At 42.1% G+C, this 22,329-nt stretch overlaps 2 protein-coding genes across 3 annotated transcripts; both read left to right on the top strand.

The window, feature by feature from the left end:
* The first annotated feature begins 4,936 nt into the window (after positions 1 to 4,936).
* Positions 4,937 to 11,719, top strand: slc43a3b (solute carrier family 43 member 3b). Of its 2 annotated transcripts, XM_028416608.1 has the most exons (14): positions 4,937 to 5,179; positions 5,541 to 5,812; positions 5,914 to 6,043; positions 7,440 to 7,486; positions 7,579 to 7,655; positions 8,321 to 8,413; positions 8,496 to 8,635; positions 9,275 to 9,372; positions 9,453 to 9,596; positions 9,785 to 9,892; positions 10,115 to 10,301; positions 10,390 to 10,513; positions 10,590 to 10,663; positions 10,721 to 11,719. In XM_028416608.1, exons 2-14 carry the CDS (start codon positions 5,626 to 5,628, stop codon positions 10,749 to 10,751), a joined length of 1,440 nt encoding a protein of 479 aa, XP_028272409.1. In that variant the 5' UTR covers positions 4,937 to 5,179; positions 5,541 to 5,625; the 3' UTR covers positions 10,752 to 11,719. The 2 variants fall into 2 exon arrangements, with proteins under 2 accessions (XP_028272409.1, XP_028272410.1); XM_028416609.1 differs by having other exon boundaries at positions 4,940 to 5,179; positions 10,590 to 11,719.
* Positions 11,720 to 15,584: 3,865 nt separating this feature from the next.
* On the top strand, positions 15,585 to 20,534 carry rtn4rl2b (reticulon 4 receptor-like 2b). Its single transcript, XM_028416610.1, has 4 exons — positions 15,585 to 15,724; positions 17,077 to 17,303; positions 17,404 to 17,637; positions 18,297 to 20,534. The coding sequence occupies exons 1-4, from the start codon at positions 15,676 to 15,678 to the stop codon at positions 19,167 to 19,169; spliced, it is 1,383 nt and encodes a 460-aa protein (XP_028272411.1). The 5' UTR covers positions 15,585 to 15,675; the 3' UTR covers positions 19,170 to 20,534.
* Positions 20,535 to 22,329: the final 1,795 nt, after the last annotated feature.

A 22,329-nucleotide genomic window follows, 5' to 3' on the forward strand; every position in this document is an offset into this window, starting at 1 on the left:
CCCACACACAATGGACATGAGGAGATTCCCAACAAAGACACGGAGTGTTAGAGTTGTTTTCAGCATTAACCCATATTGTAATAAGGCCAGGTTAGCTCCTGTTAGCCTGCTAGCTTCAGCCTCGCCTAGCCAGTGCACATAGCCACCTGCTCCTATTCTTATCAGTAAGAATAAAATACATGTGATGGACCGTCAGGACACAGTGGAGCATTATATGAACAGGGAAACACTGATGTAGCAGATGAGGCAGGGCATCATTATAAACACATCCACAAGGTTTGTTGTGAATTGAGCACTTTTATAAGCAAATAAAGATAAAGACATGCATCTTTTTGTAAGTTAGTATTTTTAGTGTTTCAGTATTATCTGCATTAAGCAGTTTGGTTCATTTTTCTATGGGATTTGCCAGTTTATTGTCTCTGTAAATGAGAGAAGGCCTCAGATATGGAGGCTGTTAGTGTAGTAGCACCAGTATGTTTGACAAAACTGTTGTTTCACTTGGAATTAGTTTCTGTTTGTCACCGAGTTTTTGTTGAATCTGTCTCTGAAATAGTCATTGTTTACTTCTGTAGGTAAAATAGTTCAACAACCTGTTAAAATCCACAGGAAATCGCAACTACTTCATATTATTATATTATATTTCATAATATACTGATGTACTTTTTTTCACCACCCACCCACAGAAGGTGTCCCCCCCACATTTTTAATGCTTCCTACGCCACTGCTTTCATTTACACATAAACGGAGTTTTCGCCTCTGAAAACGAATCTTTATAAAAATTCCGGCAAAAGTGGAGATTTTGGAAAACGCCGTATTCGCCTTTTAATGTCAACTGACGAAAAATGGAAAAAAAATTGAGTTTGCGGCAGTCAGTTGGTGCGACCTTTTTTGTGCAGTACGGCTGCCAGAGCAGGCTGTAGTTTAGTAATGGATGCATTCCGGGTAGTGTTTGCATTTCTTGCATTTCTTTGGTGTCAGCACTTTTTACATGTTTGCATTTGCAAATACAACTCCTCTTACTGTGTAGAGGAGCAGAGACGTGTTAGGTCTCCAGGTTCAGCAACTTTGGAACAACTTCTGACACAAAGAGCCGGCTTCTTATTGGCTTGCTCGGCTTTCTCCTTCTTCCTACAGTGCTATTCACAGGCTCGGCCTAGTCATGACGGCTCTTGGCAGCGTATTTATGCGGGTTAATGTAAACGGAAACTTTTTGGAAAACGATGACGTGTGCACGATGTTATTTTGGAAAACGAAGGGAAGGAAATATTCGTTTTTCAAAATACCCGTGTATGTGTAAAGGGGGTCTTACTCTATACCTGCTGTTATTTCTAAGTGTTGCCTTTCACACACTTTTACAGTGTTACAGTTCTAAAAAAAAAAACATTTAACACAAATCAAACACAAATCTAAACACCGTACAACCAGGGTTCCACCCCTTTTTTAACTCAACGTGCTTAAATGAACACTTTAATCAGTAAAATTACAAGATCAATAACAATACAATACAAGATCAATTTTATTTGTGTACAGGTACTAAATATATACAGCTTCTGCTTGCACCTCTTCTGTGTCATATTTCTCCTCTACTTCCACATCTCAAGTCATTCAGCACAGGAAGAAACACTATGGCTCAACTGCAATTTTATTTTACAGCCACAAGGTGGCGCAGGGGAACTGCTCAACAGTAACCCAACATAAAACGGTTTTGGCATTTTTTTAATCTTTCACTTCCTTATTTGTCCATTTATTTGAAGCGATATATTGATGACTGCACTTAATATCACATCTTTATTACTTAAACTAATCAATATCCAAAAACCTATGAAAGGTGAGCGGACCCAATCATAAACAGGAAGGAATTTATATTCAAAGAGTAAAACAAAAAAAAAAAAAAAAAACTTTTAGATGTGAACCTTAAAACCGCAAGTAGCAGTTGCAGTTCAAAGCAAAACATGTGGTGTTTTTGTTTTTATTTTATTGAGTCAATAATCTTGGTAGGGCATTTGGACCTGGAGGAAGTAAAGAGAGCAGAGATGGAGCAACAGCAGCCTGGGCCTTCCTACGTAGGACAGAGGTCTGTGCGCATCGCCCGCAGTGTGTGAGTGGTCCTGTGGGTCTTCACATCTGATATAGGAAGAACAAAGCGTGGATTGTATGCACAATGGGATCACGGTAGGAGAGCACAGCATCACGTGAGTCTATATCCTCCCATACAGGGACATCAAAAAGCTATAGACTAAAAATAGACCCTCTGTTAACCGTTCCCATGCACGACCCTAATTACATACAGCTTATTGCACGGCTGGTAATGATGAAGACAGTTCCGTGAGAGCATCGTGCGCATGTGCCAACACATACTGAGTGATTCATGTCAGACTCCGAGCGTTATACGCATCATGTTCCCCCTGTTCATAAAATGAATTTCACTGGGTGCCATGATGTCTGACAAAAAAATCACCCCATAACAGGAGAGGGATTCAGGCCAGGGATTCAAAATAAAAGTCTACAAATGTAAGCTGCCTGCAATTCCAATCCAATCCTCAATTCCCGATAAAGTGCTAACATCCACCTGCAATCAATGATTTCATTGTGGGGGAACCAAAATGTAACGTGCATGAGAAAAATATTGTTTTATTGAAAGTGGATTGTTATGTCAGTTCAATACTCCTGTACTCCTGTCCACACTGAAGCTGCTTGTGATATAGAAGGCAAATCACTCTGTTTGTGTGTCTGAGACAAAAACATGTGGTCCATTCACTGTTTACCTTTGTAAAACTGAGAATCTATAATGTGTAACTGCAGTAACTATACATAAAATGCATGTGTTGCTTCCCTTGAACATTCAAACATTTACCCGGTGTGTGCACTTAGGCTCAGGTCCAGCACCTCCACATCCACACCTCTCTACTGTTGCTTCTACAAAACAGTTAAGTTTACTTTAAATAACTTGTAGCTTGTGATTGATAGCTTGTGATGGAGACCTCGATTTGTGCAACACAATACTGAAATTATACGACAACTCCTATATTTAGTATGTTGTCAAATGATCTCACAGATCACATGAACCATTTCATTTTTACCTTTCTCTTTTACGTCAACGTTTTTTAAAAAGAAGAAGTGTGTGATGAAGAAACAGTCGCGTGGTTTGAGTTCGTTTATATAAAGAAACATGATGATGACAGATGATGACATCTGTCAGTTCGCTGCCCAAAAGTTGCCAAAGTTAGCACTTTTTTTGTTTTGTTTTGGTGTTGTTGGCACGGATTAAGAGTTCCCTTTGACTGCCAGTTAGGGAAACAGGTAAACTTCTGACGACACCACATGTCAATGATATTACTCTACAGCCACATCCTCTGCTTGAAAAAATCTGCAATTATCAAACATTTGATATATAACATAATGATACTATGTAAGAGCTTTTTATGACTAAAAACACTGTTTTCTTTGATTCTTCTTTTTATGCTATGCTATGCTAAGCTAACTGGCTTCTGAATAACACCACAGAAGGAACAACATGAGATTTCTACACTAGATCCCTGGAATAAATTGGCCTGTAACACCGTGTGAGCCTAAAGAAATACAACATGGGAAAAGAATAAAGTATTAAGTATCCCTTTAAGGGCCCTAGTTACCAAGTTATAATCAGTTTCTGTATTATATTCAGGTGAAATATTATGGTCTTTCTTCCATTCACTAAAGAGAACTGTTAGTAGCATCAGGGCCGTAGTCGTGACTGTACAGTGACTCAATCTGAGCTCTTTAAGGATGTTTAGCTGTATGTTGAACTGTACAATAATTAAAGAACGTTATGTGAATAAATAGTGGCAGCATTATAGTTAACCCTACAGTGACCCTGGATTGTGTTAAGAGAGCAGTCATGGGACTGATTAATGATCTTTGGGGTGTTCAAGGCTATAGCTATACATAGACACACATGAGTTTTGGGAAGTGAGTATAAGTTTGGGTGCTTGGCACGCAGTGTGTGTGTGTAAATGAAGCTGTGTCTTGTGATGAGATGATGATAGTTTTTAACTAAACATTCGGAGGGCTCATGAATAGCAGTGACTGGCATTGTTCGACCCATAGTAACTCCAAATGTCTTATTCATCCTCATCACCAGATCCCACTAACACAATGAATGAACCTTGGACACTGTGCACAGTATCCGAGGCTACTAAAGAAGGTTATGTAACCCTGAGTACACTGAATGCTCATCTGCCATAGCAACAGTCACATAGCAACAACCCACTAATTGTTAATTGACCCATTATTATGTGCTGAAATAACCAGAAAATTCAATCACTCAGTTCATTTTGTGGAAAAGAAGCTATAAGACTAGAACCAGCCGCCTTATTTATTGAATCAAAGAGAAGAGAATAAATTAAATCAGGCGTTATCAGTATCAACACAGCCTAGTAGTGTTATCACACACAGGTCTCAGCAGAGTATGTTATTTAGGGGTAATCCAACCAATTATTTTTATATCTCTGTATAATTATATAATTGTGTTGCTGTTGAGCAGATAGGCTTTTATATTTAGTGCCATTTGATCCTACATTTCCCACAATGCAACTTACTAGCACCATTTGCACACATTGTGTTTAATTAGGTTAAATCCAGTATTATATTAAGAAAGATTATTTTTTTCTTCATTATGTCTTCATAACAGTTTTTATAAGCTAAGTCAGGTCAATAGAAACATTATTTAAATTTCTTATTTTGAAATCTGCTAAAAAGTCATGGGAGTCGTGAGTTGCTGCAGCATCTTTTACAGCCCGTCATTGAGTGATAAGGCTTCCCAGCTATGCTTTGTTCTTACGGACCTATTTGTAACATGGAGGGCCACTCTCCACACGGCACTCATCCCAGTTATTTTCCTGTGCGAGTCACATGATCGTTTGGGTCTAACCATTGCTTCTAGCATCCACATCTGGAGAATCTCCCAGCCTCTGTCTGACTTGCTGAGAATGCAGGGAGTGTTTATTTTGCGTGGCTACTGGCACCTCCAGGGGAATTTTTTTTTCTGAGCTGTGCTGCAGAGAGAGCAGCACAGAGGAGGGTGGAGAGGAAGAGGAAGAACCTCTCTCTCTCTATATATATATATATATAAAGCAGGACAGTCTTAGAGCAGAGAGGAGTGGTTTGTGAGTGTTTGTGGGGAGACCCTCAGAGGCTGACTGTGAGTACGAGTTAGAGTGTTGTAAAATACGTGCCGTGCATTTTGTTTTTGCAGGACTTTTGACAGGCAGATAAGAAGTTCACCGTTTTACTGAATTTATGTGTTTACCTTCATTGTTAACATGAAGTTTTGTGACCTGTGCTTCTGTTGTTTAGCTTCTTAGTCTGTTTGAAAGAAGATTATTACACTGCACTCAAGCAGGATGTGTTCCTCACCAGATGTTTCCAGTTAAATGTCCTACTTGTGCAATTTGAGGACTTTTTTCCATGTGTCATGCAGCCCCTCCTTTTGATGAAAATGATTCCGTTCAGCTTCGTTTAAGAAAACATTTCTCATTCTGATTTCCTTTTTTTTCTGGCAGGTGCAGTGACTGAAGCCATCTGAGTGTCTGTCCCTGCAGGAGTGCATATCATTTGTTTGTCAATTGTTTGTGTGTGTGTGGCACCATGGCAGGATTCGAGAAGGGCTTGTCGGCACGTCGCTGCCTCACCTTTGCTACAGGTCTGGTGGAGTGCCTGTGTTTTGCTGGAGCTGTGTTTGGCTGGGCTTCTTTGGTTTTTGTGCTGAAAAATGAGGGATACTTCAGCTCTCTGTGCGTCAACACCACAGGAGTCAATGAAACGCACGCCTTAGGTCTGTTTGATCTCACCCTCACAGTTTTCTGAAGGTAATTTCATGCTGCAAAAACCTGACAGTGTCCCTTTGTCACCTGTGTGTTTTGAATATGTTTACAGATTGCAGCGGACAGGATGAACAATTGTCACTTATCTTCACCATCGCCTCCTTTATGAACAATTTCCTGACGCTGCCTAATGGTTTCCTCTTTGACCGGTTTGGTACCACGGTGGCCCGCCTCTTTGGAATGTGAGTTGAAAAGTGAACGGTCAATTTCTAATGTATACTGTCATCACTGTGGTTACTCAGTAGAGGACTAAAAGACCACCAGGAGTGAGGATGGAAATGACAAACATTGACTAGTATAAGGAACAACAAATGGTATGATTGTGCAGCAAGAGCAAGGTGCAACCACTAGTTTACCACTAATATAATATAATTATGCATATGCACTGACAATAGTAATATTGTTTTTTTATTAATGATTGTCACACATTCGATACATCACACAGACACAGAAATATGATTACATTCTAAGAATCATTCAACGTGATGTCTCTCTGTATGAGCTATGCATTCTCAGGTGATACTGAGTCCTCCAGTCTTCAACATTGAGGCGAGGAAACAAAAGGGTTTCAAAGGGTCTGTGCACCTTTTAAAAAACTTAAAATTCAGACTCCACTTGTGGCATCTTCAGAATAAACTTGTGTGTTTGGAACAGTGACACAAACATTAAATCAAAGCAAACACATTTTGCTCTGTTGACGCTCCAGCAGTGTGTCTAAGGTTGTGCTAGTGCAGAAGAAAAAAAATCGCAGTTCTACGACAGGCAGAAATTCTTCTCCCTTCATACTCTGCATACTGTGTCTGTTTACCTCTGCAGGTTAACACTGCTGTGAGACAGTAGTTTCAGCGTGTCTCTCTGGTATTTTCCTTGGAGTAATTCTTCAGTCTGCTTACAATATCAGCTGTTTTCTCACTTGCACACAGAGAGATAGTGATGTGGAGTCATGCAGAGAGGCGATGAAACAGTATTGTTTCAGCTTCTATTCATGTGAAATGTTGGTGTGCACGTGGATAAATATACCGTTTGAAGTAGAAAGGAACTGGTCGGACAGCATGCAGCGTGAGACAGGAAGAAGAATGAAGAAGTCTCAGTGGAACGTTAAAAAAGCAGCTTTTCAGCATTCACCCTGTAAATGTGTTATGTAAAAATGAGCAGAAGATAAAGCAGTTCAATGACATGTTAAACCCTGAATACTCAGGCCAGGGATTGATTTAGAGATAGAAAGGTCAGCACAATTAGTCACCCAAGGGTGGTGGAATTTCAGCACTAAACTCCTTATCTCCACAAAGTGAATATCTCTCATAACACACATACCTATTGATCCAGATGTGTCTGAATCCACAATAACAAACTGGCATTAAGGACATCCATATGTGTCCAATAAATGAAGGTGGAAGAAAAAATAAAGAGCCAAGGAATGCAAATACTCAGACAAGTGGAGATAAGGATGGATTTTCATGGGTGGGCCGAGAAAAGGAAATTAAAGTCGGTCAAAGGTTTTCCCACCAGAGTGTGCTAGGAAAAATATTAACTGTATTTTAATGTTTGTTGTGATGTGTTTTTTCTCTCTCGCACCAGATTCCTTTACACCATGGGTACATTGATGGTGGCCTTTTCATCTTCAGGTGAAGCCTGTGTTTTCTTTCTTTGAACATAAATAAGAGAAACACGATGCTGCAGCTCCGTCTTATTAATGATTATTTGTGTTTTCCCTCAGTTCTGCCCAACACGCTTTTCCCAGCTCTCTCCTTCCTGGCTGTGGGCGGCATCTTATTTCTGATCACCAACATGCAGGTACTGAAGCAGTTACTAATTATCATCAGATCATTAACTTAGACACCAGCTTCAAAATGACTCCAAAAGTTTTAAGGATGCATAAATAAATATGCAATAGGCAATCATGTACTCAGACCTATTTTCCTTTCTGTTTCTGTGAATATTTGAGGATCTACCAGGGTTTGTGTATCCTCAGTATTGTCGATATGGTTCTACCCTCTGCAGGTTTCCATTTTGTTTTTGCACTTGGTTCCTTTGCAACTCCACACAATCCTGATGAAAGAATAGCTGCCCAAAATATACTGCTCGTAGATATAAATCTGCCTTCTGTTGTCTTTGTGGATGCCTGCATGTGTTCTCTGTCAGCAGAAAAGACACGTGATTGAGATCGACCCACTTTTAGAGGAAAGCACTCTGAGAAACACTGTTGTAAGACCTTTATTAGGAAGAAGGAGACAGAGGTTTCATAATGTCACTGTCTCCAGGCTGTTATTCCAGCAGATGCAGGCTAACAGCAGGATCAGCCCTCAGGGCACTTCTGTTGGCTCAGATGGAGCTCGAGATACTGGGGGGGGGGGTGTAATGAATTTGAATGGTCAAATCACAGCACATATATTTACCTCAGAACAAGCTCATTTTACGTGGAAGTTTGACTGAATCCATCTTAATCTTCTCTCCTGTAGGTGGGAAACCTGTTCGGCTCACATCGCTCCACAATCATCACTCTGTATAACGGGGCCTTTGATTCTTCCTCTGCACTTTTCCTCATCATCAAGGTGAAAAAAACACCCTCATCAATATACCACACATACCTAGATCTCATGTAGTAATGACAATCTCCGGTGTCTTCTCCTGTAGCTGTTACATGAGACCGGGATCTCCCTTCGTGCCTCCTTCCTCTTTCTGTCCGCCTGCAGCGTTATTCACCTGCTCAGGACTTTCTTCCTGTTGCCCAGAAAATTCATTCCGTACCCGCTGCCTGATCGCTACACATACGGGTGGGAGTACACACAACACATGCATGCTTAACAAGTAAAAAAAAAAACAGCAACATAAAGACTTCACATATGAAACATCTGACACTTTTTAGGAACAAGGATAATTCAATGAGCACTACTGTTACATTATATGAAGCAGAAAGTCCCTCGTCACTATGACTAGAGTGGCAAAACTGTTGTTTATACAACACCCATCAAACACGTCTTAAAACTAGAAAAACTAGTTTTGTGATCAACATGCAATTTGCTCATTTAAACTCTAAACAGGTGGAGTCAGACATTTGGTATCAGAACACATCTCTCTCTCTAAAGGGCTCCTTCAGATACTTTGTCCCCTAAAATCATGCTCGTTTCCATGACAATGGCAGTAAGAGTGTTGCTGCTGCTGTGCACAGACACCAGATGTGTTCAAAGACAGTTTAAGCTGATTGTGAGGATATATATTTGACAGAATGGCCACTTCCTCATCAAATGCAGAATCAGTCACATTATTATGTTTGTCTTTATGATGCCTCCTCTCCATGAAAACATCCTTTATTTCCTGTTGTGTGATTATACTGTCAGGACTTTAAACCCTCATTTAAAAACTTCTCAATGCCCTGAGTCTGTTTCTGACCTTCCTGTGACCTTTGACCTCAGGATAACCTGCGGTAAATCAGAGAGCTCAGAAGTGGCAACGAATGGAAACGCACAGGTCGAGGAGAAGCCGCTCAACAAGAATGTCCCCGTGCAATCAGGTTTGTGCATCTATTAAAGTATAAAAGTAAACTGTGACTGTTGTGTTTTTGCTGACAGTCTGTGTGTTTTTATCTCTCAGAGAAGAGTTTCCGGGAGTGTTTGATGTCCAGGCTCTTTTTCTGGCACCTGCTTTGGTTGTCGGTGATGCAGCTCAGACATTACCTGTTCATCGGCACTCTCAACCCCATGCTGCAGAGGCTGACAGCCGGAGAGTCGTCTCTGGGTAAACACAGGCTGTGCTATTTAATATGTTTACCAATATTCTTGATGTTTTGAATATCTTTATATCATTTAAATATCTTTTAGGGCTGTTTTCCTTTCCTTTCTATCTTGTACCGCTGACTTTGAGCCTAGCTTAGTCCCTGTTGTCTGTCAGACCTGTCACACAGTTGTTGTTGTTTATCTCTGCAGTGAGCCAGTACACCAATGCCTTTGCTATCACCCAGCTGTGTGGCGTGCTTTGTGCTCCCTGGAACGGCCTCATCATGGACCGACACAAAGGCAAACCTCGTGCTGCAGGTACACACTGACAGCTTTGAACCTTTTAATTAAAGTTCATGAATCCATTTCAGATCCTCATCCATCCAGAAGAGAGCTTGTTAAAACCAAGTGGAACTTAAGTCAAAATGTCTGGATGATAACTGGGTCCAGAATGGATCCTGGACTTTCTTTCAGGCTGTGTTGCTGTAGTCACAGTAGCATATGGTGCAGAGTTGGAGTTTTTTTTGTGCATGTTTGCAGGAGAGACCGAACAGGATTTGGACTTGTGGGCCTCGGTGCTATCTCTTTTCCTGACAGCGCTGCAGTGTGTGTTGTTCTCTGTTTGTGCATCCACCCCCTACCTGCCGCTTCAGTACCTCACCTTCATCCTGCAGGTGCTCAATCGCTCATTCCTTTATGGTGGCAACGCAGCCTTCATCAGCGTGGCGTGAGTATCACACATCTTTTTGCCTATTTGCATTTGCCTATTTGTTTAACGTGTGTGTGTGTGTGTGTGTGTGTGTGTGTGTGTGTAGTTTCCCATCATGCCACTTTGGGAAGCTGTATGGCCTGGTCATGGCTCTGTCTGCAGTGTTCTCCCTGCTGCAGTACCCCTGCTTTGCTCTGGTGAAAGGAGTTCTGGGCGGGGATCCTTTATATGTGAGTACATTCCTCAAATCCTGCCTTTATCTTATCTCTGAGTCCTCCCCTCACCATACCCTTCATGTGTCTGCAGGTGAACATCGGTCTGACTCTGCTCTCCCTGCTGGCCTTCATCCATCCCCTTTCTGTCTACCTGCACTGTCGAAAGAGATTAAGATTAGGAAACCTTTATTAGTCCCACAATGGGGAAATTGCATTGCATTTCAAGAGAAAAGCCCTCAGCACCTCCTCTTAAAGTCTGTAAACTGAGTCATGACTGACACAGGAACACTGATAGCTCCTAACTTTGTCCTGCTCTTCTATAACGCAGTATTGTCTTTTGTCTTATGGGCATCAGGTTGAAACGAAATAACAGATTCTGCCTTAACGTGCCAAAGAAGGTGCACAGCGCTTCATGCCCTCACTGCTGTATGCATGCAGTGCTAGACTGAATGTAGAGATCCTGGTGAGGCTGCTCCAGCGGCCCTCCCACTGTCAGTATTTCAGCACTTAGTTGCAAATACATGTTGCTAATGGGCTTTTTTTATTGTTTTCTGTTTCCCTACCTGCGAGCTACTTTTATGTTAAGTTCCTACTAACTGTTTTATGCAGCCTTTTATGCATTTGTTTATATTCTGTGTAATACTAGTCACCAGTGACGGCTTCACAGTGCCAAAAGACCACACACATCACTGTAATAAGCTGAAGACATTAAGTCCTCTATATGGACCCAAACTGTAATGTTTAGTCACTATTTAAGGGATATATTTTTAAGGATCACTTAATCATATAGAAACATGTTGATTGGACAGGAATCTGCTCAGCTCTGCCCTCTGTTGGCCTTTCAGTGGAACTGTGAGGAACTGTAAGAGCATCTGTTTACATCCAGCAGAATTTTTTTGAATGAAGGATCCTGTAACTGTGCCATAACTAATGTGGGCATGTAAAGGAATATAAAGGGAAATATGGTGATGTTTCTTGATACCAGTAAATTATTGAGCCAGGCTGATATTGCTAAAGTGTCGTTGTCCTGCACTAAATGAAATATATATATTGATACTAATTACACTTATGTAAGTAGCATAATAAAGGGCATTCATATTACCTTTACATTAGCCTCTATGAAAAAAAACAATCTATTAAACTGGATTAATTCAATGTATGTTTTCAATGCAAATACTGAACTATACTGAAATATAAATTAAAAATCATGTCAAAATTCTATAGTTTGACTTCTGATTGTTTTCTGTCAACTGACTAATCAATTAATTTATTTCTCAAACTTCAAATATAGTTGTTTATTGTGAAGCTGCGTAAAGCCTTTGGAGGCTCTAGGGGGAGCTGCACTAAACCAGATGAACTGCCAAAAGTTAGTTTGGCAACTGATGCATTTAAAAAAGAGAACGTATTCTGCAAAAAGAGATTCACCAGGAATTGGCTGCAAATCTTAGACTCATTCTTTATCTCTGCTTCAGGCCTACAAGCATCACAGCTGCATGTCTGGCTGAACTGTTTGGGTCAAGTTACATTGTAGTTCAGTGAAGTTGAGTGCAATGCCCACTTAGAAGAAATATCATAAATAAAGTTGAGATCTGCAGGATTCACAGCAGCCTTGGAGACTCTTGACATGTTTCTTTTTTCTGAAAGTGGTGATATCTTCATATGGGGGAAAAAAATCTCCTGAAATAACTGGGACACTCCCCCACAACACCTGCTGTCCCCATCACAGTAAACCCAACTCGATGTAACTCCAGTTTGTCACACATACAATGTGTGTGTGTGTGTGTGTGTGTGTGCGCGCGCGTGCGCACTCACATGTGCGCGCGTTTGCAACCAACATGTGCATGGTGACAGGTTCTAGCATCTGCGTCATCGATGATCACAGCCTCAGCATCTCACCAATTTAAAAATACTGGCTTACATAAGGACAGAAATGGAAGTGAGGGCAGGAGGAGGGGAAGACAAAAATAAGTCAGTCTGTTAATGAGTGGATTTATTGTGTGCTGTGTTTTTAATTGACACACATTAACATAACACACAGATTCACAAACTGTGCCAACTAAACTGTGTCTGCTCTCTTTGAAACAGACTCACTTTGTCAGCCTGTATGTGCAATTTTCCATCTGCTGCTAATAGGAAAACACATAATCTCTTAATGTGAATGAATGGGTGTCTGGAAACACGTGCAGTGCAGAGAGCTCATTGATGCTCAGTTTTAATGGCAACACTAAACAATACACTTACAAGACTGATAAAAACACTGTTAACTGTAACTCCTAATAAGGCAACAATCACACTAACAAAAGTATGTGGACACCCACGTGTAGACTTAAAGTCTGTATGGCAAACAAAAGTACATGTTTTTTTCAGTGAGAAGATTATTGTTAAGCCTAAATATGAATGTCAGCAGCCAGACGGTCCCTGGTTGGATTGTGGGGTCTTTCTGTGTGGAGTGTGCATGTTCTCCTTGTGCCTGCCTGGGTCTTCTCCAAGTACTCCAGCTTCCTCCCACATTCTAAAGACGTGCTTAGGTTAATTGGTCATTCTAAATTGCCTGTAGGTGTGCTTGTGTGTGTGAATGGTTGTTTGTATGTTGCCCTGCGATGGACTGGTGACCTGTCCAGGGTGTACCCCGCCTTTCACCTGAGGTTAGCTGGGATAGGCTCCAGCCCAAACTAAACCAGGAATTATGGCGGTGATGAAATTAAGGCAGAATATAAACAGATCCCGGATTTTTTATGTGCAAGGACAATAGGTCAAGAAGTCTGTGGTGAACAGCTTGCCTGCACCGAACCGTAATCTCCATCTAGCCAATTTAGGGGGTGGAACACTGACAGAGGTTATGTCTCAACATCTGTGATGGGAGCCACAAAGACAGGTGGAAGTGATGCCTAAAAATTTTCTTTCCCCACTTGTCCACCTTGGTCCAGCACAATATGTCTTCAGACTTCAATTCTGTTGTCAGTGATAAAGTACACATTGTAGAGGTGCTAATTATTATGTTCACAATTTGCATTTTCTTTTGAGGCCTATTTAAATTGCCTGCAAGCATGAACTTGACACTGACTAAATATCAAATGATTCATTATCTTGTTAACAAAGTCTTGTCAGACCTTAACGGTCCCAAATGACACCCACATTTTATCTGATTCATGCACTTTTATTGACTTCACACTGCAGTTAATAGCTTATATTTCAAAAGATTGTTGGATTTGACCGACTAGAAATGTACAGAGTGTTACAAACTTGAGTAATAAAGGTTAAAAGTTTGGGAAAAACTTACTTTGTAGTAGGCGGAGACACACATACACACACACACACACACACACACACACACCCTGTCCTCACATAAGGTCTTCAGCACTGTGTATGTTTATGTGTGAGAGTGAGTGGGGGGGCAATGGCCAGAGTCAGCAACACTTTTTTAGGAACAGGACAGATCCTTTGAACATGCTGTGTTTACACCAGTTCAAATGCCAGTGTGCCCGTGATTCACTGGGACACAGCAGGCGAGTGAGAGTATGTCTGGGAGGGAGGGGTTCTGGGTGTGTGCTGTATGGGTGTATGTCAGTGGATGTGTGCATGTTACATACATTACATTCTGTGCTCATGAATGTGTCATCACACACACACACACACACACACACACACACACTTGATGGAGGAGCTGGTGAGCTGTCTGCCTCCCCCAGTTACCCCAAGGCCAAGACTACTGTCAACACATTACATGTGCACCACACATGTGACCTCTTATCTGTTCCACAGCCCCCCCACGGAGACCCACTAATGTCTGCTCGGTGGGCAGTCTACCACCCCCAAACCTCGACACCGCTGCCAGCCGCGCAGCTTCTTCCCTGCGCTGCGCTCACAGCTTGGAGATGACCTTCAGTGGAGCAGCTTTTAGTGAGTGTTTGTTCGCTTGGGAACAGATGATGTGCATCATGGTGGACTTTGGTATTGACCCGTGTCATAAACGGAGGACTCACTCACTCATGATTAAACCCGACCCACCCCATGCCCTGACACAGTTTAATTTGATATGCACAAAGACCTGCATGTCCCGTTCCATCCCACGTCCCGCCCGCACACCGTCCCACAACAAGAGTTGGCACTGCAGCCAAATGAGATGTGACTTATGCAGCATCATTAACCGCCAGCATCAGCAGTGTTATTATAGTGATACTGAACTGGCAACATGTTCATTCACATCCAATGAGATTGGACTGTTAAAGGACCTGAAGCATTATTTTAAGATGCTTTAACAAAATAGGGATTTGTTTGGTGACAAATGCCACCTGATTTGTGCCACTAAAAATCTGTCAGTGTCATCTCTCCTCACACTAATCATCCAGCATCCAGTCCATATGCTGTGTAAACTCATTTCGCTCCACTGCTGGGCTTCCCTCTCGTGTTCATCTGTTGTTCTAAATTGTAGGCGGCTCTCGGCTCCTGTCCAAACTGGCCCACACTGAAAAATACAGGAATAATATTTTAACTTTAATGCCAAATGAGTTTTCCCACCTCCTCCAACCACCTCGGTGAGCGCATGTGCCACGGTGAGACCACACAAACACACGCTTTTACTAGGCAGTAGTCATACAATTAATTACCTTACTTGTCCCTCAGGAACTAGTTAGTTTTCAGTCACCACAAACCTCCATCCCACCTCCGCCTTTTATCAGCAGTGTTCCTCCCACACTGCGCTTTGTCTTAGATGACGAATAAAGGATTACAGTTGACTGAATTCAAGATATATTCGTCTTAAAAGTAAAAGTGTGAAAACATTTAGAAACATTATAAAGCAATGATAAAATACATCAAAATGGCCGTGTTATATAATGTATTATGATGATATGATGCTTCATATTCAGTAATCATTTTTTTTTTCTTCTGACAGACTGTGGTGCGTTACCACCAAGAAGACAATGACAAATCCCGCCCTGCCTTTCTTGTCGTTTCCTCCGGTGACTCTCACCCCTCCTCTCGGGCTGACGTAGAGAGGATCCTCTGCTGCCCACGACTGTGGGCGAAGACCGGCCACGAGTATAAACATCTTCCCGGGACTCCAGCACATCACTGCCTGAAGCCGCAGCGACTCGGTCACCAGAGCTCAGCAGAGATAGCAGTAAGCAGGCACTTCAACGCTGCACAAGCTAACTCGCTTTCGGCTTTGGTTCGAGATGGAGGCTCGTTGGAACAAGAGGGGCTCCAGCGCCCGCAACTTCAAGAGTAAGTACACCCTGCAGGTACACTGCACCTGCAGGTGGAGGATTTTGCAGATGCATGCTTTTGATGCAGTTATCTCATTAGCAGTATGTTGCTTACTTGTGTACATGAAGTTTAATGAAGCTTATTTTTTGTTCGCATCCAATTTTACTCATACTGTGTGTGAATTTTAAAATAATCTCGCATACAGACATTTGATTAGAATAGAAATATTTTATTCATTCCAAGGTGGGAAATTTGGCTTTTGTAGCAGCAATATACAGGCACTCAGCAAACTAAACATATACATCTAATGGTAAAAAAAGAAACAGTAAAATATAAGTACAATGGGTATGTTTGCGCAAACGTTTTCACTCACTTCTGCTCCAGATTTTATTAAATTAAAGCCACATTCTATTCCATTTCAAGAGATTTTATAAGCAAAGGATCAAGATCAGTTTAATGCTGGTTCTGAGCTTTTCCCTCTCCCGCCTTTGCGCACTGATACACGTGCGTAAAGTAGGAGGGTTACAGATATGTAAACATGACGTGTGTCCAAAATTTCATCTCAAATCTCAAATTTGGTTAAACAAGACCTGTCTCGATGTCTTTTTTTTTATTATTTTTATTATTTAAAAGTTCCAACTGAAGAGTTCCACTGGCTGTTCTCACGTCAAGGTCCAGTGCAGCTAATAGTCAGACTTGTTAAGAGGTCAAGGGGTGAGACGCTGGAAAAACTTGCGCACAGTAGATGAATAGGAACTTCATTATTCTTTCATGCATGTACTTTTCCCGCGGTGGCCACTTTGTGCAACGTTATTTGAGCTGTGCCAAGTAGCTGTGAAATTATTGATAAGAACAGAAACCGACCCGGCTCTGGTTACTGGTTATACGCGTGCTCCCAGCTTGGTTAAACCTCCCAGCGGAAACCTCCTTTTGGTGTAAACTAGGAAACCAGGTTAATGTAATGCAGTCAGGCACGAGGGAGTCACGTTTTTGTTAGTTAAATGTTTGTTTGATTATTAGGGATGTTGTTTTTATTATAAAAAGCTTAAATTCAGAGTTATGTAACCATGTCACAACAGCCACTAATACCATGTAAAGTGATCTGGTGGATATGAATGGGTGAATGATTTTTGTAATGTACTCCTGTGAATTATGAATGAAGTTTGGGGGGGGGGTGCATCAACAAGTCAAGGGTGAGAGCACAGCAGTGCTAAAAGGAATCACTGACAACAACAACAACATGTTTGACAGACAGAAAAAGCTGATGCCTAAAGCTGGAAAAAAGCTCAGTGTTTGTCTGCCACTGCTCCTCTCCCCTTCTTCTCGGAAATAAAAACACAGGTTTCCTGTTTTTTTCTCCCTCTCTCCAGGTGGCCTATCTCTGTGGCTGATTCTCTGGCTGGTGGTGGTGAAGCCGGGTGGGGTGACAGCATGTCCCAGGCTGTGTGTGTGTTACCCTACGCCCATGACTGTCAGCTGCCAGTCTCAGAACCTTACCATAGTACCGAGCGGTGTGCCCTATAACTCACAACGTGTTTTCCTCCAGAACAATCGCATCACAGAGCTTCGCGCAGACTCCTTTGGCTTCGAGACACAGGTAAGAGTGGTGATGGGTGCCTGCAAATTTACCTGTGTTTAAAAATTCCTAACTGTGTGTGTAACAGTATTTTCTCCCCTGTTCCTGAATCCTCCTGTAGGTGCTCTGGTTATATGGCAACAACATCACATGGATTGAGGCTGGAGCCTTCAGTAACCTCAGGGTGCTGGAGGAGCTGGATTTGGGCGATAACCCCTCGCTGCGGCATCTTGAGGGTGGAGCCTTCAGGGGCTTGGAGAAGCTGCAGAGCCTGCACATGCATCGGTGCAAGCTGGCTGCTCTCCCCCATGACATCTTCCACAAGTTATACAGCCTGCAGTTTCTCTACCTGCAGGTAGGTGACATCCACCCACACACACACACACACACACACACACACACACACGAGATAGATGCATGGGTATCTGCAGAATAATGTTTGTTGCAGAGTTGTCTTACAGTCAGTCACTCTCCCACATGCACGCTGTCCACCCACACACAGTGATGCTTTGATAACTGCACATGCTTAAAAGCACAGTCACTAGAATACAAACTGAGATTAAGATTAAAACACCCGGAACAGTAAAACCCAAAGCCACAATTAGCACTAATGACAAGGGAAAACTTAAAATGTGTTACCACTACATTATTAGTCAGGAATCTCAACTGATTTCAGCAAAGTAATTGCACAGAATGATCATTGCCAAATCCTCAATGCACTCGTAAGTGAGTGTGTAATACACACAGAAGAGCATGTGCCCACACATTTTTCCTTTTAATAGTTGCTGTATGCCAGAAAGCTAAATTCCAGGAACAAAGCTTTTTAATTGTTTTTTTCTCATTTCACTGTTCTGTGAAAATTAGCTGGCAGAGATGTGATGTGCATTTCTTGGCAGTTTAATTTTGGCAGCTGACAGTAAGATGTTGGCTGTGCTTAATTTTCCCATCAGACTGTGCACCTCTGCCAATGACCTTTTTCACAGCATCAACTCTTGTACTTTAATTTTGCTGCAGGAGAATCAACTCCACTTTCTGCACGATGACCTGTTCTCAGATCTGGTCAACCTCACCCATCTGTTCCTGCATGGAAACCGTATCCGTGCCCTCTCTGAGAATGTGTTCAGAGGCCTGGTCAACCTTGACCGCCTCCTTCTCCATGACAACCGCATCAGGCAAGTCAACCGCAGGGCTTTCCGTGACCTGGGCCGCCTAACCATCCTCTACCTGTTCAACAACTCCCTTGCTGAGCTGCCAGGCCAGGCCATGAAAGATACCCAGGGCATCCAGTTCCTGCGTCTCAATGGTAACCCCTGGTCCTGTGGCTGCGAGGCTCTTCCCCTCTGGGAATGGTTCCGCAAGGCCCGCATCTCCTCTTCTGAGCTCATCTGCACCTCCCCATCCCAGCGTCGTGGCCAGGACCTCAGATTCCTCCGTGAAATGGACTTCGCTCTCTGCCCTATGCCCGACCCCGGCTCCCTGGCTGGATCCACCACAACCACCTTCAGCACCAAGACCCGCTGGTGGTTCTCCAAGCACAAGCCTGCATCTTCGTCCAAGGCTTCCTACCAGAAGAGCACAGAGACAGTGAAGGCCTTCCCCTTCTCTGCTGTCAAACCTCAGTTCCCTCCTAAAACCCCATCTGAAACCATCCCATCCAAGTATGAACTGTCACCAGATGAGGCGGCGCTCCCCAAGCTGGAACCAGAAGAATACTGGGCCAACTACGGCAATGAAGACTCCTCCGTCCGTTGCTTTGAGCTGGAGTGCCCTCCAAATTATGACAACCCCGCCTTTCCCTCATCCTCATCTTTAACAATCTCCCCATCATCTCTGCAGCTCCTCCTTCTTTCCACAGTCACACTCTCTCTCCATTTCCTTTTCAGTTGAACTATTTTCTCCTCCTCACTTCTTTTCCCTCTTTGATTTCTCCCACTGCTCTTTCCAATTCTAACAAGAAACCTGAATCTTGATTCTCCTCCTCTACGGGCAGGAGGTGCTACACTGATACAGGATACAGACGAGGCAGTCAGGAGCTGCTTTTAACGAGCAGAGGTCAGCTGAGTTTGTGTAGAGCAAGGCAAGAGTTCAATGTTGAGATGCTGCTTTTTAGAAGAACAGGAAATGATCACATGATGGATCCTACCAGGTCAACAGGTCAGGTCTCTAGATGGTTTTTTTAATACCATAGCAACGCAGGCGTTGTTACTCATCTACAGACATTTTCTATAGCGCTCACCCTGCAGTCACCACTAACAGTATCAACTGTTAACGTATTTCTTGCATTGCTGATAAAACTGGTGATTAATGAAATGTTACTTGGCACAAGTAGAAGAGAAATGTGGGAGGACAAAATCTTACAGGGATGTACTAGTTTAAAAAAATGCAGGCTGAGAAGGCAGAAGCTCATCAGATCTGCAGCCAGGACTGAATCAGTGTGATCCCAGAGACACAAACCACCACCACCTGTACATAAACACACACCATCATTGTACATAGACCCTATGCACACTGTGTTTTAGAACAATAACTGGATGTGTTTTTATTTAGTGGTAGAAGAGATGCTTAGATTACAAGTGGATGGCAGGCAAATTAAAAGTCGCACCCATTTTCTTTAGCCCTCATGTTTTTCACTCTTGTCTCTTTCCCTCTCACAAAATCTTAAGTTGTTGCTGAAATTGACACATTTCATTAACATATCATGTCACAGCTTCATTTCAATATAGGCTTAGAAGTAGACACTGAAGGCTTGTGCTCCAGATCTGTGTTGTGTGTGTGTGTGTGTTTTAGTTTTTGCTGTGAGTGACTAAAAGTCCAAAGTCCAAAAGAGCTTCATCATCTCTTAGTAAATTGAGAGCCTGTATTTGTATTTTTGTGTTTAACTAACAGAGTTAATCCTCCTGTTAGTCTGGGTGTTACTGGTCAGGGTATAAAGTAACACTAGGTTGAGTCCTAAACACGCCTTTGTGTTATTGAAGCCTTAGGTCACTGCTCTGTCGGTTCCTGTTTCAATACACTTACCTGCTATTGATCTTCATGTCTTTGTGTGTGTGTAAATGTGTATGCATGACAGCGTGTTAATGTCCGTAGTAGTTTATAAATTCCAGATTTATCCTTTCATTTATCCCCTATGTGTTCGGAGAAAGGCGGCATTACTCAGCAATCTGTTCATCACAATGCCAATCCAACCTAACTGTGACATGCATTATTCATGGAGGCCCTATGTGCCATGTCGGTCCCATGTGTTATATCTGAACTTTGCCCAGAGAACCATGACTGTGAGTTTCTGAACAGAACATAAAAGATACTGTGACGTTGTTTAAATTCTGTATTTTTCAATGTATTTTTTGCTTTATTAAAAATCTTAAGTACTGAAGTAAGAGTGTCTTTGTCATTTAAGTGATGGCTCACGTCTCCATGAGAAAAAGCTAATAAGATTTATATGAGCACAAACAGACACGTGAACATAACACATTCTGTTTTTTTTCCCCTGAATTTGCACTTTCATGATAAAACTACTAAAATATGATTTTACACAAAAGGATATATTCGTGTGCTTGTATACAATAATAGGCAGTGCTGGTAGCTGCGGGGTTAGGGTTAGGTGTTATGTGCATGCTGAAGTGAGACTGTAAGTGTGTGTGTGTGTGCTAAAGATCACCAACTGCAGATGATTTTCTCAGAATGAGCAGAAGGCAACTATATCAGGCCTAATTATTCAGTGAAATGGATGAATAAGCCATCAATATGTGTGTGTGTGTGTGTGTAGGGGTGAGGTATGATTCAGGGCAGAATGGGGAACACACCAGGAGGAAAACGTGACAATGTGTCCAAAAATCAGCACACACACCCCCTCAACAGATTAACTCTCACCAGGATAATGATGATGTTGATGTGACACATGAACACTATGTTTGGGGGTGTTTGGTTATGTGGTTTTTCCACCATCCACCTCCCACCCAACTCAGTATACTCTCACCTGTCCTTCCTCCAATTTGTTGAGGGGAGTATGATTAGAAGAATGACGCCACTGTTAGATAGCAGCCAATTATTTCAGCCTTGAGAAAACTGGCTCGATGTACAGGTGAATCACTCTTTCAAAGGTCACTAATCAACACACTGAATCTTGTTTATTTCAGTAAATAACCGAAGTGTGGAAAAACAGCATTTGCTGCTTCATCTTTCCTGGGGTGTCCACTGGTTCCCCTGGCAACAGCTTAAAGGCAATAAAGTCAAGGAAACTGGAATTAAACCATAATTTTCTGAAGATGTCATCAGTTCTCCATCAGTGGTTTCTGAAGCAGAACTGATGAAGCCACTTTATTCATCAGGGGAGTTTTTAGTCCCCAGAAACACCCACTAACAAAGAAATGATCAGTCCTTCATTTCAATGGTAGGTTTATTTGAACAGTGAGAGACAGAATAATAACAAACAAACAAAAAATTATACAATAATTCACATTTTCATGAATGAAATAAGTATTTGATCATCTATCATGCATCAAGGCTTCTGGCTCCCAGGTAAGGAGCTGACACTGGGAGCCCTCTCAGCTCGTTACCTGTATATAAGACACCTGTCCACAGAAGCTATCAATCAATCCAGATTCCAAACTCTCCACCATGGCCAAGACCAAAGAGCTTTCCAAGAATGTCAGGGACAAGGCTGGAATGGACTAAAAGACCAAGTTATAGTCACCAGCAAGCAGCTGGTTCACATCATTCTTCCCCTAACTGTATGAATCCAGTTGCCTCAGTTTACACCTCCTAATATGAGCTGGATGAATGGCAGTCTTAACAGAGAACATAGGAGCCAATGACTGATCCCTTCTTTTTAGAAGTCAACATCTCAGAACCAGGTCCACGGTGTAATATCATCACCACTGTGTTCCTTCTTTGAATTAGCACTTTGCATCCTGACAGAGACAGATATCATGACCTGTTAAGAATGTTTTTTTTTATGTCTGGATAAAAGTGGTAACCCAAGAAATCTCTCAGTATTCTTCTTAAAAACATCGTATTGATTAAATATTAAGTATTAAACAACCACTCC

This window comes from Parambassis ranga, chromosome 10, assembly GCF_900634625.1.
Source record: "Parambassis ranga chromosome 10, fParRan2.1, whole genome shotgun sequence".
Lineage (NCBI taxonomy): Eukaryota > Metazoa > Chordata > Actinopteri > Ambassidae > Parambassis > Parambassis ranga.

Coding starts and splice junctions, on each gene's coding strand:
- slc43a3b (XM_028416608.1), top strand. CDS start 5,626: ATGGCAGGATTCGAGAAGGGCTTGTCGGCACGTCGCTGCCTCACCTTT. Junction 5,813..5,913: donor CAATGAAACGCACGCCTTAG/GTCTGTTTGATC, acceptor ATATGTTTACAG/ATTGCAGCGGACAGGATGAA. Junction 8,414..8,495: donor CACTTTTCCTCATCATCAAG/GTGAAAAAAACA, acceptor CTTCTCCTGTAG/CTGTTACATGAGACCGGGAT.
- rtn4rl2b (XM_028416610.1), top strand. CDS start 15,676: ATGGAGGCTCGTTGGAACAAGAGGGGCTCCAGCGCCCGCAACTTCAAG. Junction 15,725..17,076: donor CAGCGCCCGCAACTTCAAGA/GTAAGTACACCC, acceptor CCCTCTCTCCAG/GTGGCCTATCTCTGTGGCTG. Junction 17,638..18,296: donor TGCAGTTTCTCTACCTGCAG/GTAGGTGACATC, acceptor ATTTTGCTGCAG/GAGAATCAACTCCACTTTCT.